The sequence below is a fragment of the Anomaloglossus baeobatrachus genome, chromosome 3, assembly GCF_048569485.1.
Source record: "Anomaloglossus baeobatrachus isolate aAnoBae1 chromosome 3, aAnoBae1.hap1, whole genome shotgun sequence".
NCBI classification, from domain to species: domain Eukaryota; kingdom Metazoa; phylum Chordata; class Amphibia; order Anura; family Aromobatidae; genus Anomaloglossus; species Anomaloglossus baeobatrachus.
In genome coordinates, this window is record NC_134355.1 from 706,163,700 (window position 1) to 706,183,559 (window position 19,860).

A 19,860-nucleotide genomic window follows, 5' to 3' on the forward strand; every position below is an offset into this window, starting at 1 on the left:
TGCAGGGTTAATATCTGGAGAGGGGCTGTGTAGGGGGTAATAATTGGAGAGGGGCTGTGTAGGGGGTAATAATTGGTGAGGGGCTGTGTAGGGGGGTGATAATTGGAGAGGGGGAGCAGGAACTGGCAGTAGTTGGAAGGAGAAGTATATATTACCTATAAAGCAGTATGTGATGGAGCGATATTGGAGGGGGTAATTGTTTGTGAGGGGCAGTAGACCTCAAAGCAATGTTTTCTAATAGTTAGGCTATGACTTCTGCAGATTTCTTGAAGGATTGCCGTTTTGCGTAGAGTGCTCATTGTGGGGGGGTCGGCCTTTGGTGCCGGTAGACGAGCATTAGGCAGACAGGCAGTATGGCCATAGAAGAGCTGTGGATCCGGACGGTGCAGAGGCTCTTCTACCCCATCATGTGTGTGTTTGGGATGCCAGGTGAGTGCGTGTTTTCACAAGTAGTAGAGGATGGGGTGTGAATTATCCATATTTCGCCTCCAATCACCATGGAAAAGGACACAAGCTCCCCCCAAACTCATTAGTGAACCCCTTCTTAATGTGCCGATGATCACTGAGGGCTGGAATCACATTTGCACTTTTTGGTGCAGTTTTTTTTAGCTAAAGCAAGAAATGAATTCAGAATGAATGGAATATAAAAACCAAAGACTTCTCCTCCTGCTGGATCCATCCATGGTATGGCCGGACAGAGTAAACTGTGTGTGTAGTCAGTCCAGTCCGGCACCTTCTTCACCTTTCTTCTGTAGATGTCTGTGCAGCGTATGTATAACAGGCTGTGATGTTGGGGCAACATCGCCCCGTCTTTAGTATTGCCTAATGTAACATATTGGGGGCTCGTCCGGGATATCCTTACTGCTCAGACACAGGCCACTGCTCGCAGGGACATCTACAGGGTATAGAAGAAGGAGACAGTAGGTCAAGGCGTTGTAACGAGGCCAGATTACTATGGGTTGTAGACTTTCCTTTCCAGCTGGTGTATGAAGGCATCAACTGTCAGGACAATCTGTAGTGATGAGAAACCGAGGTCCAGAAGATGTTAGAAGCTCAGGAGAAATCATGGAGAAGATTGAGGAACAGATAAGAGGAGAGCAAAGTAGGACATCTGAGGACCAGTGATTGTGTCTTCGGGAAGTATGGTTGGGGGATGGAGATTGGGTAAGAAATGTATGAAGAAGAGTCTATGTGGGAGGAGATATCAAGGAGATTAGGCGAGATGTATGTGACACGCCTGCACCGGGGCCTGGAGTGACTCGTTACCGGGCAGCGGTTCTGGCTCTGGGGCTCTGCGGCGGCGTAACCCGGCTCCGTGACCCCGGCGGTGTCGTTTAGGGAATATGAAGGGGATGATCACAGATTATTCGTGACACCACCTGTAGTATGCGGAAAGTTAGGTGCCGCTGTTGTGAGATGGGGCTCCCCGGGGCAGATGGTGACGCACCTTAGGTGGTGCAGCTCCCCTTAGGTGGAGCTGGGCACCAAGGCGGATGGGGGTGGTAGTAGTAATCTATGATGGCTGGCGCAGGCGAATAACGGAGGGGTGCAGTCTTAAGGTTTTTACTCACTGTAGCAGGTTTCCAGATAACATGATTTGCCAGTGACCACCCTTGGAGTGCCAGGATTCACCGCTCTAGCTGATCCCGGGTAGTTCGGAGGTCGAGTCCGGTGCACCTTTCTTAAGTGTCTCTGCGCTTGCTTCACCCTCCTGCCTTGCGCCCTCGCCCACTGAACCCTGTATCAGTGCCCATGAACCCTGTGAAGCGTGAAGCTCTATCCCTTAGTCCTTTTGGGTCACCTTAAAGTGATTTCGTGTGTGGTGTGTGGCTGCGGTGCTTGAAGTCACCCCAGCCGTTGCTTTTGCTAGTGGAGCCCGTAGGTTATACTCCTCTAGCCTAGGGACCAATCCCCGTGGTGCGACCTAGTCCTTCCACCTATAGATTATGTGTGGAACAATGCCACGGAAGGTTAACTGCCGTGGTCTCTAGGACCCTTTCTGTCGGTGCCCGGGCCGAGCGGTACCTGCTCCTGGTCGCGGGACTTAGCTCCTTCACTTCTCCTCTGACTGAACTCAAACACTCCACACTGTGTTCCCACTTGTACCATTGTGTTCCCACTCCTACGACTCCACCCCCCCAGCCTGGCTTCGGGTATAAACACGACCTCTGCCATGTCTGATGAGGTGTTTCTGAGCCCAGGTGTCCTTACCCGAGATGGAATACCACACCTCTGGATGAGGACATGTTATATACTGGAGATTATGTATGGGAGGTATCAGGAGATTAGGGAGAAATGTATGTGTGGCGCCCTGGACAAGCCAGGGGCCACAGAAATCTACACCAACAAACCCCACACTCCCGGTCAGGCACACCTAAGTCAGACAAAAACCCTTGTTGCCTTCCTCCAGGGGCTGATGTTCACACCAGGGGGTGGGCCAGGCGATTGGTCCCGCCCACCGAGGAGTTCACAGTCCTGGAGGCGGGAAAAGAGCTCAGATAGTGTTTTGGAAGTGAAAGTGGAAGGAGGGAAGTAGCAGTTGAGTAGCCTGAAGTGGTCCGGGTGTGTGGTCCGGACGGAACAGCAAGGTTGGCAGACGGTGGTGACTGTCTGCAGGAGTGGCCTATTGGAGCTAGCCGTAAGGACCGTGGACGGGCGGTGGCCCGGCGGTACCGGACCGGTACGCAAAGAGAAGCCAGCACCATCCGGCAGGGGCTTACGGACCCCGGCAAGGCTAGGAGTCGCCGTGAATTTGCCAAATCCGTTAGCGAAGGGAACCTCCTGGGTTTCCCAGCAGCCAAGTCCCGACAGAAGGCAACAGTCCAACCGAGAGAGGGAAACACAGTCACCGCCAAGGCTAAAGTTCCCAGGGCCAGAGCCTGCGGGCAAAAGGGGCTCCTTCAGCAACCCTTAAGCTGGGGAGCGGGTTACCGGTGGGAACCCATTGGAACCGTACACTACACAGGTGCAGGGAAAGGCAGTCACCATCAACCTGCCGGGAGAAACAACACCGCAGCCGCCAGTGGGACCCGTCCATCCATCCGTTTGTTTTACCGGAGACTCCGTGTATATCTTTGGGCTGAGTGAGTACCACCGTGCCGTGCGGCACAGCGCTGCCCCCGCGACCCTGCACCTCGCCAGGCCCCGTAACCCGCCTGCCATCCATCCCTACCCCATCACCGGGCCCCGGGTCAACCAACCCCCCTACCCACGGAGGGAGGAATCAACATCCAAGCTGCTCCCTGTCATCGCTCCCGGGATCCCCGTCCAGAGCAGCGGTGGTGTCACCAATCTCACCACAACCATGGGTGGCGTCACGGACAATACCAAAATCCCCCACAATCAATACCCCCCCTTTCACTCACGGGCGAGGAACGCCGCTCGAGTCCCCGGGATCCGGCCCACCGCTCGAGCCACCGCCGAGCAGCAGCAGCCGGACCCGAGCAGTGGGAGAGCGCAGCGTCCCTTCCTCCGCCCGCGACAACTTGGCGTCACAAACAGGATCTTACCGCTCTGCCGTTTGGTAGAGGTGCGCCTTGTTACAGCCGGAGGTGTCCGGCCGGAAAATTTGAGAAGCCGCCATCTTTGGCGCGAAAGATTCCCGCTCGAGCGTCTCCTCGAGCAGTAGAGGCGCGAAGGCCAGGACCCCGCCCCTGTAGAGGAGGAGCCGGAAAGAGACTAAGGGGGACTGATGGCGTCTGGCCGCATGTAGCCCGCGGCTATAAAAGCAGGGATGCCAGGACCCTGCGGCCATCTTGTTGCTGGTTCCTGGAAGAGGCCGCCAGAGCCATGTTCATGCCGTCCCGCAGCACTGTAGCCCCCACGCCTGGAACTGCGGCGTGGGTGAAGGTCCGGACTGCTCAGCTCCAACAACGGCTGCAGGTCAAGATGCAGCTCCTCCTGGAGGAGTGGGAGGCCGACATGGCGAAGGTTGTAGTGACCGTGCGGAGACGCGAGGAAGAGGGAGCTTCGGAAGGGAGGGTAAGTGACCCACGCCCCTGTACCCCTAGTGGGTCGGTCATCGCGGCCGAGGGACCCGGTCCACGCCCGCTCGCCCTGCTACCTCCCCTTCTACCCGTACTGGCCGCCGCGGCCCCGCCACTAGGCCCGCTACCCCCGCAACCGGTAGCGGTACCCCCGCATGTCCGCCCAGGCGGATCGGCCTGTAGCCGGAGCCCGTGACCGACCAGAATTGCTACCCTGGAAGGTGCCGAAGCCCGAACCGGAGGCACCTGCGGAGACTTTCCCCGAGCCGGTACCGACAGGCCGCTCCGTGCAGGAGGCCCAGCGGAAGAGGACCCCTGTGCCCATCCCCCACACCTCTGCTGAGGTTGCGCCGGGTTGCCGCTGCAAGGCAGCACCCCAGGCCAAGTCACCATGGGACCTTCCATCCAGATTGCCAGTGGTGGGCAGTGTCCAGAAGGTCTTGCGGGGCCCGACCCATGCGCCGGGGCTCGCAGCAGCCCCATATTGGGACAGGGAGCCGACACCGTTGGGCCCGGAGATTGCCGAGAGGGAGAGGAAGAAGGCGGAGTTGGTGGCCCGCACAATTCGGGAGAAGGAGAGCCTTCGTCAAGCGACCTTCCGTGTCCGGGGCCCACTCTATGAAGGGCAGGTGAGGCGGTTTGATGTCCATCGGGGCTATGGCTTTATTTACGAGCCGGGCCTGGAGGCCGAAGTCTTTGTGGCCCGACGGGATGTCAACGCCCATCTGCCGGAGGAACACCCGGGCCGCAACCTGATGCCGGGACACTTGGTACAGTACACCCGGCACTGCGGGGAGAGGGGGTGGTTCGCGTTGGACGCGAAGCTGAGGGGCAGTCAAGAGGCCCGAGTGTCTACAGAGCCCCCTCCCCTGGCCGACACCGAAGAGTGAGCAGTAATGGCAGCGGAGCCCCGTTGCAAGTTGTCCACGTTGGGACCACCAGTACCGTTTAAAAGTTTTTGAAAATGATAAGTGAATGATTACCGAAGAAGTTACCTGATCTGCAACTTGATCTAACCGGTCGTTGCCGGCAACTGTTGTCCCCGTGGGGACTGTTTGCAAGTTATGCGTTGAAACTGCTACGGACAAGCCCGAGAACTGGCAGGGCAACCACGAACTTGTGGTAAGTACATAAAAATGATGTTTTATGGCTTTAACCGTTACCGCCTCCAGAGAGGCTGATTTGGGAGGATGGTCCTGGAGGAAAGGGATGGCCCAGGCCCGCCACTACCGTAACCGGTGGCGATCCTCCGGGGGTTCAGGGGTTCCCCATGGACGTGGGTCCCCTGAAAGAGACAGAACCCGCTCGGGCAATCTGGTGCTGGACTGGGGTCAAGGGGTGCTACCCATTTGCTTAGGGGCAGCATCAGGGCCAGGTTGCTTGGGTGGGAGAGAGCGGAAGCCGTTATCGTTAGTAACGTTTTAAGTAAAGTACCTCCCGATGTGGGAAGATGTTAATATGCTTGTAACCTTTTTTACCGTTTTATATTCTTTCCAGTTTGTGAAAATAAAACCGGTGATGGACGGGCAGCCCGCGGACGGTCTGCATTTAACTAAGGGGGAATGTGGCGCCCTGGACAAGCCAGGGGCCACAGAAAACTACACCAGCACACCCCACACTCCCGGTCAGGCACACCTAAGTCAGACAAAAACCCTTGTTGCCTTCCTCCAGGGGCTGATGTTCACACCAGGGGGTGGGCCAGGCGGTTGGTCCCGCCCACCGAGGAGTTCACAGTCCTGGAGGCGGGAAAAGAGCTCAGATAGTGTTTTGGAAGTGAAAGTGGAAGGAGGGAAGTAGCAGCTGAGTAGCCTGAAGTGGTCCGGGTGTGTTGCCCGGACGGAACAGCAAGGTTGGCAGACGGTGGTGACCGTCTGCATGAGTGGCCTATTGGAGCTAGCCGTAAGGACCGTGGACGGGCGGTGGCCCGGCGGTACCGGACCGGTACGCAAAGAGAAGCCAGCACCATCCGGCAGGGGCTTACGAACCCCGGCAAGGCTAGGAGTCGCCGTGAATTTGCCAAATCCGTTAGCGAAGGGAACCTCCTGGGGTTTCCCAGCAGCCAAGTCCCGACAGAAGGCAACAGTCCAACCGAGAGAAACACAGTCACCGCCAAGGCTAAAGTTCCCAGGGCCAGAGCCTGCGGGCAAAAGGGGCTCCTTCGGCACCCATCCAAGCTGGGGAGCTGGTTACCGGTGGGAACCCATTGGAACCGTACACGTTACACAGGTGCAGGGAAAGGCAGTCACCATCAACCTGCCGGGAGGAGAAACACCGTCTGTGGGACCCGTCCATCCAGCCATGTGTTTTACCGAGAACTGTGTCCTCATCATTGGCTGAGTGAGTACCACCGTGCCGTGCGGCACAGCGCTGCCCCCGCGACCCTGCACCTCGCCAGGCCCCGTAACCCGCCTGCCATCCATCCCTACCCCTCACCGGGCCCCGGGACAACCAACCCCCTACCCACGGAGGGGAGAACTAACATCCAGGCTGCTCCCTGTCATCGCTCCCGGGCTCCCCGTCCAGAGCAGCGGTGGTGTCACCAATCTCACCACAACCATGGGTGGCGTCACGGACAATACCAAAATCCCCCACAATCAATACCCCCCCTTTCACTCACGGGCGAGGAACGCCGCTCGAGTCCCCGGGATCCGGCCCACCGCTCGAGCCACCGCCGAGCAGCAGCAGCAGCAGCCGGACCCGAGCAGTGGGAGAGCGCAGCGTCCCCTCCTCCGCCCGCGACATATGGAGAGGACAAGTTATATACTGAGGATTATGTGTGGGAACATAGCAGGTCCTCGACTGATCGCGGGAGCATAGCAACCTGTGCCCCTGCTATTGCTTGCTCCTTGGTCGGAAAGGGGTTAAACATTTGTTTAATGTAACTCCAAGTATGAAGGAGGGCAGTCTCTGGCCAATCTGCAGGATTGTGTATCAGGGAAGCCCCCTGCAGAGAGGAACAAAAAAGCACAACCTACCACCAGATGCAGGACAATGAATCCCACTGTAGGCCTGATAACATTGCAGTCATGGAGACCAACTAGTATAACACACTGTTACAACCCCTTCCCTCTTCCAATTGTGTACAAACGAGTGACATTAAGCTGACAAGAAAGCAAATCTCTAATAAAACACAACAATAAGATCAACGTAACCAGCAGGGCCAGCGTCAGCACCCGTGCACCCGGGCAAGTGCTGGGGCCCTGGACAGCCACGGGGCCCACTCACCATAGTCAGTGGTGGGGATCAGTTCTGCAGTTCCTGTGTCGAGTTCCAGGGACCACAGTTCTCAGGTCAGCAGCCGCACTTTCCTCACTGCCAGCCATTTAAATCCGGCACCTTCAGCCCAGCGTTCACTGCTGACCAATGGGCTGCTTGTGTACAGAAATTCATCTGTGGGTGGAGCTACTGCGCAACATGCTGTGCTCCTGTCCCACAGTTGAAGAGACTGGAGAGAGAGGAGCCGAAGCGTCATGCAACGTCAGCAGGGCCCAGCGCTGTATGTGGCCCCTTGCCTCCACCCACCTACCCAGAGCAGTTTGGCTCCACCAGTGCAGAGCAGTATGCCCCTGGCCCCACCAAAGCAGAGCAGTATGCCCCCAGCCCCCCTCACCAGAGCAGCATAGGCCCCCCCAAAGCAGTATGGCTTCACTAGAGCAGAGCAGTATGCCCCCCGGCTCCTCCAGAACAGGGCAGTATGTCCCCAGACCACGTCACTAGAGCAGCATGGGCCCCAAGAGCAGTATGGCTCCACCAGAGCAGTATGCCCCCAGCCCCCCCCACCAGAGCAGCATAGCCCCCTCCCCAAAGCATTATTGCTCCACCAGAGCAGAGCAGTATGGCCTCTGGCTCCACCAGAGCAGAGCAGTATGCCCCCAGCCCACCTCACTAGAACAGCATGGGCCACCAAGAGCAGTATGGCACCACCAGAGCAGTATGCCCCAGCCCCCCTCACAAGAGCAGCATAGCCTCCCCCCCAAAGCAGTATCGCTCCACCAGAGCAGAGCAGTATGCCCCCCGGCTCCTCCAGAACAGAGCAGTATGTCCCCAGCCCACCTCACTAGAGCAGCATGGGCCCTAAGAGCAGTATGGCTCCACCAGAGCAGTATGCCCCCAGCCCCCCTCGCCAGAGCAGCATAGGCCCCCCCAAAGCAGTATGGCTCTACCAGAGCAGAGCAGTATGCCCCTCGGCTCCACCAGAGCAGAGCAGTATGCCCCCATCCCCCCTCATCACAGCAGCATTGGCCCTCCAGAGTAGCATGGCTCCACTAGAGCAGAACAGTATGGCCCTTGCCCCACCAGAGCAGTATGCCCCCAGCCCCCCTCACCAGAGCTGTGTGCCCCCAGCACCTGTCACCAGAGCTGTATGTCCCCAGCCCCCGTCACTAGAGCTGTATGTCCCCAGCCCCCTCACCAGAGCACCATGGGCTCCCCAGAGCAGTATGGCTCCACCAGAGCAGAGCAGTATGCCCCTGGCCCCACCAGAGCAGAGCAGTATGCCCCCAGCCACCCTCACCATAGCTGTATGCCCTCAGCTCCCGTCACCAGAGCTGTATGCCCCCATCCCCCCTCTTCAGAGCAGCATGGGCCCCCCAGAGTAGCATGGCTCCACCAGAGCAGACCAGTATGCCCCCAGCCCCCCTCACCAGAGCTGTATGCCCCCAGCCCCCCTCACCAGAGCTGTATGCCCCCAGCCCCCCCTCACCAGAGCGGTATGCCCCCAATCCCCCTCACTAGAGCAGTATGCTCCCAGCCCCCCTCATCAGATCGGTATGCCCCCAGCCCCCTCACCAGAGCTGTATGCCACCAGCCCCCTCACCAGAGCTCTATGCCCCCAGCCCCCTCACCAGAGCAGTATGGAGCCCCCCACCAGAGCTGTATGGGGCCCCCACTAGAGCTGTATGGGGGACCCCCACCAGAGCTGTATGGAGCCCCCCCACCAGAGCTGTATGAACTCCAACACCAGAGCTGTATGATCTCCAACACCAAACATGTATGCCCCCTTCCCAAGTGATGTGCAAACCCCAGTAACATCTGTTCCCCCCAGTAATGTGTATACCCACTTAGTAATGTGTATGTCCCCGCAGTAAAGTGTATTTGTCCTAGTAATTTGTATACCCCTTAAAGTGTATGCCCTTCGGTAACGTGTATGCATCTCTGCAGTAATGTGTATGCCCCCCAGTATTGTCTATGCCTAAGCCTCTCCTGTGATGTATATACTGTAGCCCCAGCCCCTCCTGTGATGTATATACTGTAGCCCCAGCTCCTCTTGTGATGTATAAACTGTTGCCCCCAGCCCTTCCTTTGATGTACAAACTGTAGTCCCCAGCCTCTCCCATGATGTATATACTGTAGCCCCAGCCCCTCCTGTGATATATATACTGTAGCCCCAGCCCCACATGTGATGTATATACTGTAGCCCCAGCTAATCCTCTGATGTGTAAACTGTTGCCCCAGCCCTTCCTTTGATGTACAAACTGTAGTCCCCAGCCTCTCCCATGATGTATATACTGTAGTCCCAGCCCCTCCTGTGATGTATATACTGTAGCACCCAGTCCCTCCTGTGATGTATATCCTGTAGCCCCAGCCTCTTCTGTGATATATATATATATACTGTAGCCCCCAACCTCTCCTGTGATATATATATATATATATATATACACACTGTTGCCCCTTGCCTCCCCTGTGATATATATCCTGTAGCCCCCAGCCTCTCCTGTGATGTATATACTGTAGCCCCCAGCCCCTCCTGTTATATATATATATATATCCTGTAGCCCACAGCCTCTCCTGTAATGTGTATACTGTAGCCCCCATCCCCTCCTGTGATATATATCCTGTAGCCCCCAGTCTCTCCTGTGATGTATATACTGTAGCCCCCAGCCCCTCCTGTGATGTATATACCATAGCCCCCAGCCTCCCCTGTGATGTATATACTGTATCCCCAGCCTCCCTATGATGTATATACTGTAGCCCCAACCTCCCTGTGATGTATATACTGTAGCCCCCAGCACCTCCTGTGATGTATGTATTGTAGCCCCCAGCCTCCCCTGTGATGTATATGCTGTAGCCCCAACCCCTCCTGTTATGTATATATTGTAGCCCCTAGCCTCTCCTGTGATGTATATACTGTAGCCCCCAGCACCTCCTGTGATGTATATACTGTAACCGTTAGCACCTCCTGTGATGTATATATTGTAGCCCCTAGCCTCTCCTGTGATGTATATACTGTAGCCCCAGCCTCTCCTGTGATGTATGTATTGTAGCCCCCAGCCTCCCCTGTGATGTATATGCTGTAGCCCCAACCCCTCCTGTGATGTATATATTGTAGCCCCTAGCCTCCCCTGTGATGTATATGCTGTAGCCCCAACCCCTCCTGTGATGTATATACTGTAGCCCCCAGCACCTCCTGTGATGTATATACTGTAACCGTTAGCACCTCCTGTGATGTATATATTGTAGCCCCTAGCCTCTCCTGTGATGTATATACTGTAGCCCCAGCCTCTCCTGTGATGTAGGTATTGTAGCCCCCAGCCTCCCTGTGATGTATATACTGTAGTCCCCCAGGCTCCCTGTGATGTATATACTGTAGCCCCCCAGCCTCCCATGTGATGTATATCATAGTATCATAGTATCATAGTTTTTAAGGTTGAAGGGAGACTCTAAGTCCATCTAGTTCAACCCGTAGCCTAACATGTTGATCCAGAGGAAGGCAAAAAAACCCCAATGTGGCAAACAAGCTCCAATGGGGAAAAAATGTCCTTCCTGACTCCACATCCGGCAATCAGACTAGTTCCCTGGATCAATACCCTGTCATAAAATCTAATATACATAACTGGTAATATTACATTTTTCAAGAAAGGCGTCCAGGCTCTGCTTAAATGTTAGTAGTGAATCCCTCATTACAACATCATGCGGCAGAGAGTTCCACAGTCTCACTGCTCGTACAGTAAAGAATCCTCGTCTGTGATTATGATTAAACCTTCTTTCCTCAAGACGTAGCGGATGCCCCCGTGTTCCAGTCGCAGGCCTAGGTGTAAAAAGATCTTTGGAAAGGTCTCTGTACTGTCCCCTCATATATTTATACATTGTGATTAGATCCCCCCTAAGCCTTCGTTTTTCCAAACTAAATAACCCCAAGTTTAATAACCTGTCTTGGTATTGCAGCCCACCCATTCCTCTAATAATCTTGGTGGTCTTCTCTGCACCCTCTCCAGTTCAGCTATGTCCTTCTTATATATCGGTGAGCAGAATTGTACACAGTATATAAGTGCGGTCGCACTAGTGACTTGTACAGAGGTAGAACTATATTTTTTTCATGAACACTTATACCTCTTTTAATACATCCCATTATTTTATTAGCCCTGGCAGCAGCTGCCTGACACTGGCCACTAAATGAAGTTTACCATCCACCCATACACCCAAGTCTTTTTCTGTGTCTGTTTTACCCAGTGTTCTACAATTAAGTACATAATCATAAATGTTATTTCCTCTACCCAAGTGCATGACCTTACATTTATCTACATTAAACTTCAATTGCCACTTCTCAGCCCAATCCTCCAATTTACATAAATCTCCCTGTAATATAAAATTATCCTCCTCTGTATTGATTACCCTGCAGAGTTTAGTATCATCTGCAAATATTGAAATTCTACTCCGCATGCCCCCAACAAGGTCATTTATAAATATGTTGAAAAGAAGCGGGCCCAATACTGACCCCTGTGGTACCCCACTATGAACTGAGACCCAGTCCGAGTACGTACCATTATATATATACTGTATACTGTGGCCCACAGCCTCCCCTGTGATGTATATACTATAGCCCCCAGCCTTCTTGTGATATATATGCTGTAGCCCCCAGTCCCTCCTGTGACATATATACTGTAGCCCCCAGCATCTCCTGTGATATATATATATATATACTGTAGCCCCCAGCCCCTCCTGTGATGTATATACTATAGCCCCCAGCCTTCCTGTGATATATATGCTGTAGCCCCCAGCCCCTCCTGTGATATATATACTGTAGCCCCCAGCATCTCCTGTGATATATATATACTGTAGCCCCCCAGCCTCCCCTGTGATGTATATACTGTAGCCCCAACCCCTCTTGTGATGTATATTCAGCAGTGTCAGTGTGCACTGTGTGCAGCTAGGTCTGTTTAAAGTGATGTCCATCAGGCAGCGCACCCTGCACAGCCTCATGCTCAGGAGCAGCTAGATGGAAACAAGCGAGGGAGGGGATTGAGGCTGCTGCTGTCTTCCCCATATTAATAATATCTCAAATATATCTGTAGAGTGTGCATGTATGATGTATATATCTATGTATGTCAGTGTATATGACTGTGTGTATATTTTTGTCTGTTTATATGTATTTTAGGGTATTTGTCTTTAAATATGTATATGTACCGCCCCTGCAGCAGTCACACTGCTCGGATCCGGGGTTGCTGTGGCTTTATGGTCTCCGGACCCGGGGGCTTGGGGTCCCCCCAAAAATGAAAGGGGGCTATTTACAGGGGATTAATGTTCGCGACGCCACACGTGGTTCGCGGTAAGGGGAGTACCGCCGCTGCCGATGGGAGTAGCCAGAGGAGATGGAGCGGGGCAGCCAGATGACGTTCCGTCCATGGGTAGGGGAGGCCCTGGGACTCTGGATGGTGGGGTGCAGGGGAGTGTAGTGCAGGTTGGAAGCAGGGGAGGACAGCGTACTCACTCAGGCCGTGTTGGTGTTGATGCGACCATAAAGCAGACTCTGACACAGAAGTAAACAAAGTCTCTGGGTGCCGCTGCCACTTCAGGGGAGCTCGTCCGGGAGTCCACTCCCGTTGGTATTGCTGATGGTCTGTCACCTGCCTCCATGCACTAGAATTTAGATGTCCTGAGTGACCCCTCAGCCTGAAGCTTTCAGGGTCCCGCTCCCTAAGGTTAGTTAGAGGAGCTGTGCTTTCGATGGCTGACACTTGGGAGTCAGTGGGCCGCATAAGCAGGAAGGCCCTATCCCCCTCGTTGTGTTGATGCCTTCGATCTCTGAGCTCTTGGGGAAAGTTTATAAAGAGACTATCCTCCACAGGTTAATAATCAGGTTGCGTGAAGCTACTCCCTGATCTACGGTCCAGTACCCCGCCATGCTCGGTACCAGTTCGGTTACTAGATATTCGGGTGCCGACTGTTCTCCCAAACTAAGCCTGGCACCCCTTTCTAATACCCTGCGACCGGGTCTCCGACTCCTCCGGTCCGAGACCACCGTCTGCGACCTAGCCAACGACTCCCAGGAAGCTCCAACTCCACCTAGGTCCTCACTCTCTGAGGGCTACCACTGTTATGGCTCAACCCCTCCCACTAGTTTGTCTGACCCCTATGCGGGGGGGACCTGTTCCAGCTAGACCACCCACTGGTGTGCCTGACAGGTGAGGTGTGAGGTGTGGCTAGGATTGGAATGCTGATGGAGCAATACCAAAGGTTAGGATCCCAGAACCATGGGGGGTTGAGCTCTGCACCAGAAGAGAGGAGTGCAGTACCCTGTGACACCCTGACTAGTTCAGGGGTGTCACATATGCATATGTATGCCTGTATATGTACATATCTGTTTATGTGCGCTTTTATGTGTGCATGGGGCCCACTGAGGCTTTGTCCCCGGGGACCACAAAAACCTGGAGCGCTCCATGCTGGAGAAAGTCCTTAGTTCATGGTCAGCTCCTCACAAAGCAGAATCAAAAGTAAAGTTGCCTATATAGTAATATGTCTTAGCCGTTCAGATATCATAAGGCATAGACTCTGATCAAGAATGACCAGCAGAGCAGGTTCTTCCACCAGTCCACACACACCCCTTCTGAGCTCACTCAGCTACCTTTTAGATGAGCTGCAAAGCCTGGATTGGAGCCATGGAACAACAAGCTCCACCCAGCTCTTCAGATCAGTCCTAAAACCCGGACCCAAAAATCTGGGTCTATTAATAAAACTCAGACAGCAAGTATTTTGCTGAAGCCTTCTCTCCGGCTTCACATTATTGAGGCTTCTTAGCTCAGTGACACATATCTCCCATGTAGGACTTGTTCAGCTGCATACTATCAGGGTGTCAGGAAATATAGCTGTCAGCTCTTTGAGGATTCATGTGTATTGGGGAGTTGGGAGAACCAGAAGATGGCCTACTGACATTTCATGTTGATGATCTGTTGGTGTGGTATTTGGGAGAGATCGCTGTTTGTGGGGTAGTTGGGAGTCATAGCTGTCGGCAGAGCCAGGAATTCATATTTATGGGGGAGGGATAGCTGTAGTTGAGGTAGTCAGGAGGCATAGTTGTTGGTGGGGTAGTCAGGAAGTATAGCTGTTAACTGAGCGAGGCATTCATATTTATAGGAGAGGAATAGCTATCGGTGGAGTAGTTGGGAGGTAGAGATGTCGGCTGAGCTAGTCATTCATATTTATGGGGGAGGGATAGCTCTTTCGGTGGGGTAATTGGGAGGGATAGCTGTCGGCTGAGCTAAGCATTCATATTTATAGGTGAGGGATAGCTATTGGTGGAGTAGTTGGGAGGTATAGTTGTCGGCTGAAGCAGGCATTTATATTTAAGGGAGAGGGATACCTTTCGGTGGGGTAATCGGGAGGGATAGCTTTCGGTGGGGTGATCAAGAGGGATAGCTGTCGGCTGAGCTAGTCATTCATATTTATGGGGGAGGGATAGCTGTCGGTGGGGTAATTGGGAGGGATAGCTGTCAGCTGAGCTAAGCATTCATATTTATAGGTGAGGGATAGCTATTGGTGGAGAAGTTGGGAGGTATAGTTGTCGGCTGAAGCAGGCATTTATATTTAAGGGAGAGGGATACCTTTCGGTGGGGTAATCGGGAGGGATAGCTTTCGGTGGGGTGATCAAGAGGGATAGCTGTCGGCTGAGCTAGTCATTCATATTTATGGGGGAGGGATAGCTGTCGGTGGGGTAATTGGGAGGGATAGCTGTCAGCTGAGCTAAGCATTCATATTTATGGGGGAGGGATAGCTATTGGTGGAGTAGGTGGGAGGTATAGCTGTCGGCTGAAGCAGGCATTTATATTTATGAGGAAGGGATAGCCGTCAGTGGGGTAATCGGGAGGGATAGCTTTCGGTGGGGTAATCAAGAGGGATAGCTGTCGGCTGAGCTAAGCATTCATATTTATAGGAGAGGAATAGCTTTCGGTGGCATACTTGGGTGCTGTCAACTGAATAAATGTTTGACCGACAGTGTACGGTCACCATCTGTTGATGCAGCAGTTTGCAGTGAAACTCGTACATCGCGGTTTTGTGGTTCTATAAAAATCAGAAGTACAATGAAGCTGGATATAGAGGGGTCCTGGGGAACACATGTAACTGGTAAGGCCACCAAGTCCTACAGACCACCCTGCTCTGGGTCATCCCCTCTACATATATACTGAACCACCTCCCTCCCTATAATACAGTGATTCATCCAGTAATGATCACAGATAGAGGACCAGCAGCAGCGATTCCAGCCCTCGAAGGGATCAGCTTCACATAGACACAAATCGAGTGGAGGAAGTGTCGCTGAGGCTTCTGTTTTTCTGATCATTACTGGATGCTGCAGCGCCTTCCTTTACTTGGATTTTACATGGGAAACAGGATCATCCCTCAATTTGTGCTCCTGCATCTACAAGGTATTGAATATCGATGCTGTCCCGTTCTACACCTTTATCACAGCCTCCCTCCATCGTCACGTCTCTTCCTTATCTCTCTACTTTCTATTCACTAACACTTATCTATCACCTCTTTATCTTTTCATCTCCACTTTCATTTCTCCACCTTCCCCTCTCCACTTTCATCTCTCTGCCTTCATCTCTCCACCTTCCCGTCTCCTTCACCCCTTTATCTTCTTTCCCCTCTCCTTCCCCTTTTTACCTTCCCTTGTCCTTCACCTCTTTTACCTTCCCTTTTCCACTTTCATCTCTCCACCTTCCCATCTCCTTTACCTATGAACCTTCTTATCTCCCCTTTCATTTCTCCACCTTCCTTTTTCCTTCACCTTTCCACTTTCATCTCTCCACCCTCCCCTCTTACAGTCACTATTCCACTTTTATCTCCCCACTTTCCCCTCTCCTTCACCTTTCCACATTCATCTCCCCACTTTCCCCTCTACTTCATCCCTCTACCTTCCCCTCTTTACCTTCAACTCTTCACTTTCATCTCTCCATCTTCCCCTCTCCACTTTCATCCCTCCATCTTCCTGTCTCCTTCCCCTATTTATCTTCTTCTCTCCCTCTCCATCAACTTTTCACCGCCACCTATCCACCTTTTACCTGATTCGTTTATTGCAGTGGGTTGCATTTCCTGAAGGACAGCATCCTAGGGCAGAACATTTACTGCCGTGATTAAATTTGGTGACCCTGATACGTGACGCAAAGATTGTGATCGCTGCTCGGGAAAGTTCATGGATGTGCAGATGTTTGGTGTGGCTAGTCCTATATAGCTGATGTTATAATCAAGGCTGATTGGAGTTTCTCTCTCTTTGTAGCCAGCCTGGTGACCATGACTGTACTCTGGAAGGGAAACCTGGACATGTCCAAGTCCATTATCTACTATCTGGTGTCCTTAGCTTTAGCCAATTTCCTGCTGATCCTTGTGGTGACAGTTTTCCGGGATATCTTCTACTTCTATGTGGACTTCACTCTGTGGTGGCCTGAGCTCTCTTGTGGGGTCAGTAACTGGATCTATTTCTCATGTGTCTACTCCCTCACGTGGCTCACTGTAGCCTTCTCTGTGGACCGTTACATCATCGTATGTTGTATGAATCTGAAGCTCCGGTTCTGTAAGCCGTCAGTCACACGGTGGGTCATCATTGCAGTGTGTGCATGTGCATTCTTGGTGGCCATGCCGACTTTTTGGATGTATGTACCAGTCCGTACCACCCAACCAGATGGGAGCCTCTTTCACATTTGTTCCCTACATCGCAACCTGAGTTCAATACCTTTTCTGTCGGTCTACGACCACATTCAGACCACGGTTTGGATAGTCTTCCCACTAGTATCATTAGTCTTAACCAATGGCTTGACAGTTTGGCACATCCGTGTGACCACCAGAGTTCGACAAAGCCTGAAGTGGTCATCGACAGGAAAGCAAACTGAGGACCAGGAGGTGGCAAGGAGGAAAAAGTCTGTGACTCTCCTGGCAATGATTTCTATCTCGTTTCTGGCTCACTGGTTGCCTAAAATGGTTGTAAAAGTGTTGGAAAGATTCACGTATCCGCCAGTGAACCGCTATGACTTTTACCATCCGGTGAATGTGGTGCGGATGCTGTGTAACATGCTGATTGTCTCCAGCTCCTTCAGTAATATGTGCATCTACTCTCTCACCATAAGCAAATTCAGGGAGGAGCTGTTCAGAGGGGCCAAGTCTGCCCTCACCTTCCTCTGCCACAATCCTTACTCGACCTCGCCTCTGTCCAAACAACCTGAAATATTCACAATACCAGACACCACGCAGCTGACTGCCGTCTGCCGCTATGGAGGACAAGTAACAGATGGAGCTTACTGATTTCTTGTCTCATGGGGGGCTGACGAGACCAAAGACACAAAAGAGTGGACGCGGAAACATTCACGAGCGAACACAATGATGCTGAGAAGAACTTTTACTTCGATTTCACAAATCTTGGGGCAATATAGATGTGTGGCGCAGACAATGGATGACTGGTGCCGATGAAACATGTAGGTGTATGGACACGAGGAATGAAGTACATTGGTAGACAAAGGGTCACTTGTGGTGTGGGGGGCTTACGTTTGTACAGTAATGTCCTCCAGGAAGATAAACTGGACATGGTGGATTTAGGGCACTTTTGGATATGGTATATACAGATATATTCTGTGGTGTGTAACTTGCTGAATAAACATGTCCTCTGCTCTCGAGGATTTATGAACACTGTTGAGATTTTTCATAAAATATTGAAAACAAATTGGTAACAATGATGACTGGCAACCACTCGATTATCTACTGACAGGAGGACAGTACAATCACATATCAGTGATTCTGCAGCCAATCAGATGCTGATGGCGGCCATCATAGGTCTATACTCCTCAGGTGTTCATTTCCTAGAGAATGACCAAAGGAAACATTGAGGTAGTACTAATCCTGAGCTTTTACTGCACGTCCGAATATCCAGGTCCTCCTGAATGTTACTGACCATCAATAGGTGACACTTCACATTGTACTAATCCTGAGCTTTTACTGGAAGTCCGAATATCCAGATCCTCCTGAATGCTATTGACCATCATTAGGTGACACTTCACGATGTACTAATCCTGAGCTTTTACTGCACGTCCGAATATCCAAGTCCTCCCGAATGTTACTGACCATCATTAGGTGACACTTCACATTGTACTAATCCTGAGCTTTTACTGCACGTCCGAATATCCAAGTCCTCCCGAATGTTACTGACCATCATTAGGTGACACTTCACATTGTACTAATCCTGAGCTTTTACTGCACGTCCGAATATCCAGGTCCTCCTGAATGCTATTGACCATCATTAGGTGACACTTCACGATGTACTAATCCTGAGCTTTTACTGCACGTCCGAATATCCAGGTCCTCCCGAATGTTACTGACCATCATTAGGTGACACTTCACATTGTACTAATCCTGAGCTTTTACTGCACGTCCGAATATCCAGGTCCTCCCGAATGTTACTGACCATCATTAGGTGACACTTCACATTGTACTAATCCTGAGTTTTTACTGCACGTCCGAATATCCAGGTCCTCCCTGTGAGGCAAATCCCGGGATATGAAGATGAATTATGACTCCAGTCATAATCCCTCATCACTCCCTGGCAGTGCCCCCTCCCTTCTTGTTCTCAGTGTTCCACTTACACCTCCATGGCCATGTCCTGTGATATGGAGATGAGGTGGTGTGGGAACAATGGACACAGGATGACTCCCTGCCGTCACCCTGTAGTAGGAGCTGCTAGCTAGTTAGCAAGGCTATGGAAATAGCCAGACAGAACGACTCCAGTAAAAAATGGTTCATATCTCGCAAGCCATATTTCCGATAAATATGGCAACCATAAAAATGGTGTCTCCGCATGTGGACGATGCCGGCACCCCCTTTTTATGGGAGCAGGACATTGGGAAATGCCCCAGGCGTGATATCAGCCAATGGGGAACTGGCAGACAGGTCATGAGTCCCCTCGTTCTGTAGCTAAATTCATAACTGTCACAATGAGAGCATTGGCGTCTGCCTACGACGCTCCCAGGCAAAGTTATGGCCAATATCCCCTTTGCTGGATAATTCTGATCCATGCAGGGGGAGTGGCAGTGCTTCCCTGTGAGGTCACTAAGGTAGGAGGGGACCTGGATCTGCCCAGGTTGATAACCCTACTTCGGCCATTTTCCAGCGTTCTTTCGCTGGGGGCACGTGTAGGAAACATCTGTGGGAGTTCCTGGAAACCTGGTCTACAGCGCCCCCCTGTGGCCAGACGCAACAAGGTAACTGCTGGAACTGTGTATGCCTGTTTGTAACCCATGCTTTGATTGTAACTGTACTCTGACATATGTATATTCTGTAGATTCCCTATTGTATATATTGTAGTTTCTAGTGTGCTTTAGGCTGATTAAATTATATAATTAATCTTGGGCTGTTCTGTTATCTCGATCTTGAATCCCACGTCTGTGTGTTCGGCTAATAGTTACCGTAAATCGGTTGGTGGCAGCGAATTGTGCCAAGGATTATTGTGGGGAGGCCAGTGAGATTCGGGGAGATTTTATATATTCCGCCCGCGGAGGTCGGGGAATATATACCTTACTCTCACCGGGGACCCTTCAATAATCGGCATAAGTAGTATAGCGGCCTCCTTGCTTATGGTCGGGCAATTCCATAATTGGCCTGACTATAAGAGGGGCGCTAG

The 19,860-nt window shown here is 52.3% G+C and overlaps 1 protein-coding gene across 1 annotated transcript; it reads left to right on the forward strand.

The window, feature by feature from the left end:
* The first annotated feature begins 353 nt into the window (after nucleotides 1-353).
* Nucleotides 354-17,775, forward strand: LOC142297473 (putative G-protein coupled receptor 139). The gene is made up of 2 exons (XM_075341698.1): nucleotides 354-429; nucleotides 16,477-17,775. Exons 1-2 carry the CDS (start codon nucleotides 354-356, stop codon nucleotides 17,493-17,495), a joined length of 1,095 nt encoding a protein of 364 aa, XP_075197813.1. The 3' UTR covers nucleotides 17,496-17,775.
* Nucleotides 17,776-19,860: the final 2,085 nt, after the last annotated feature.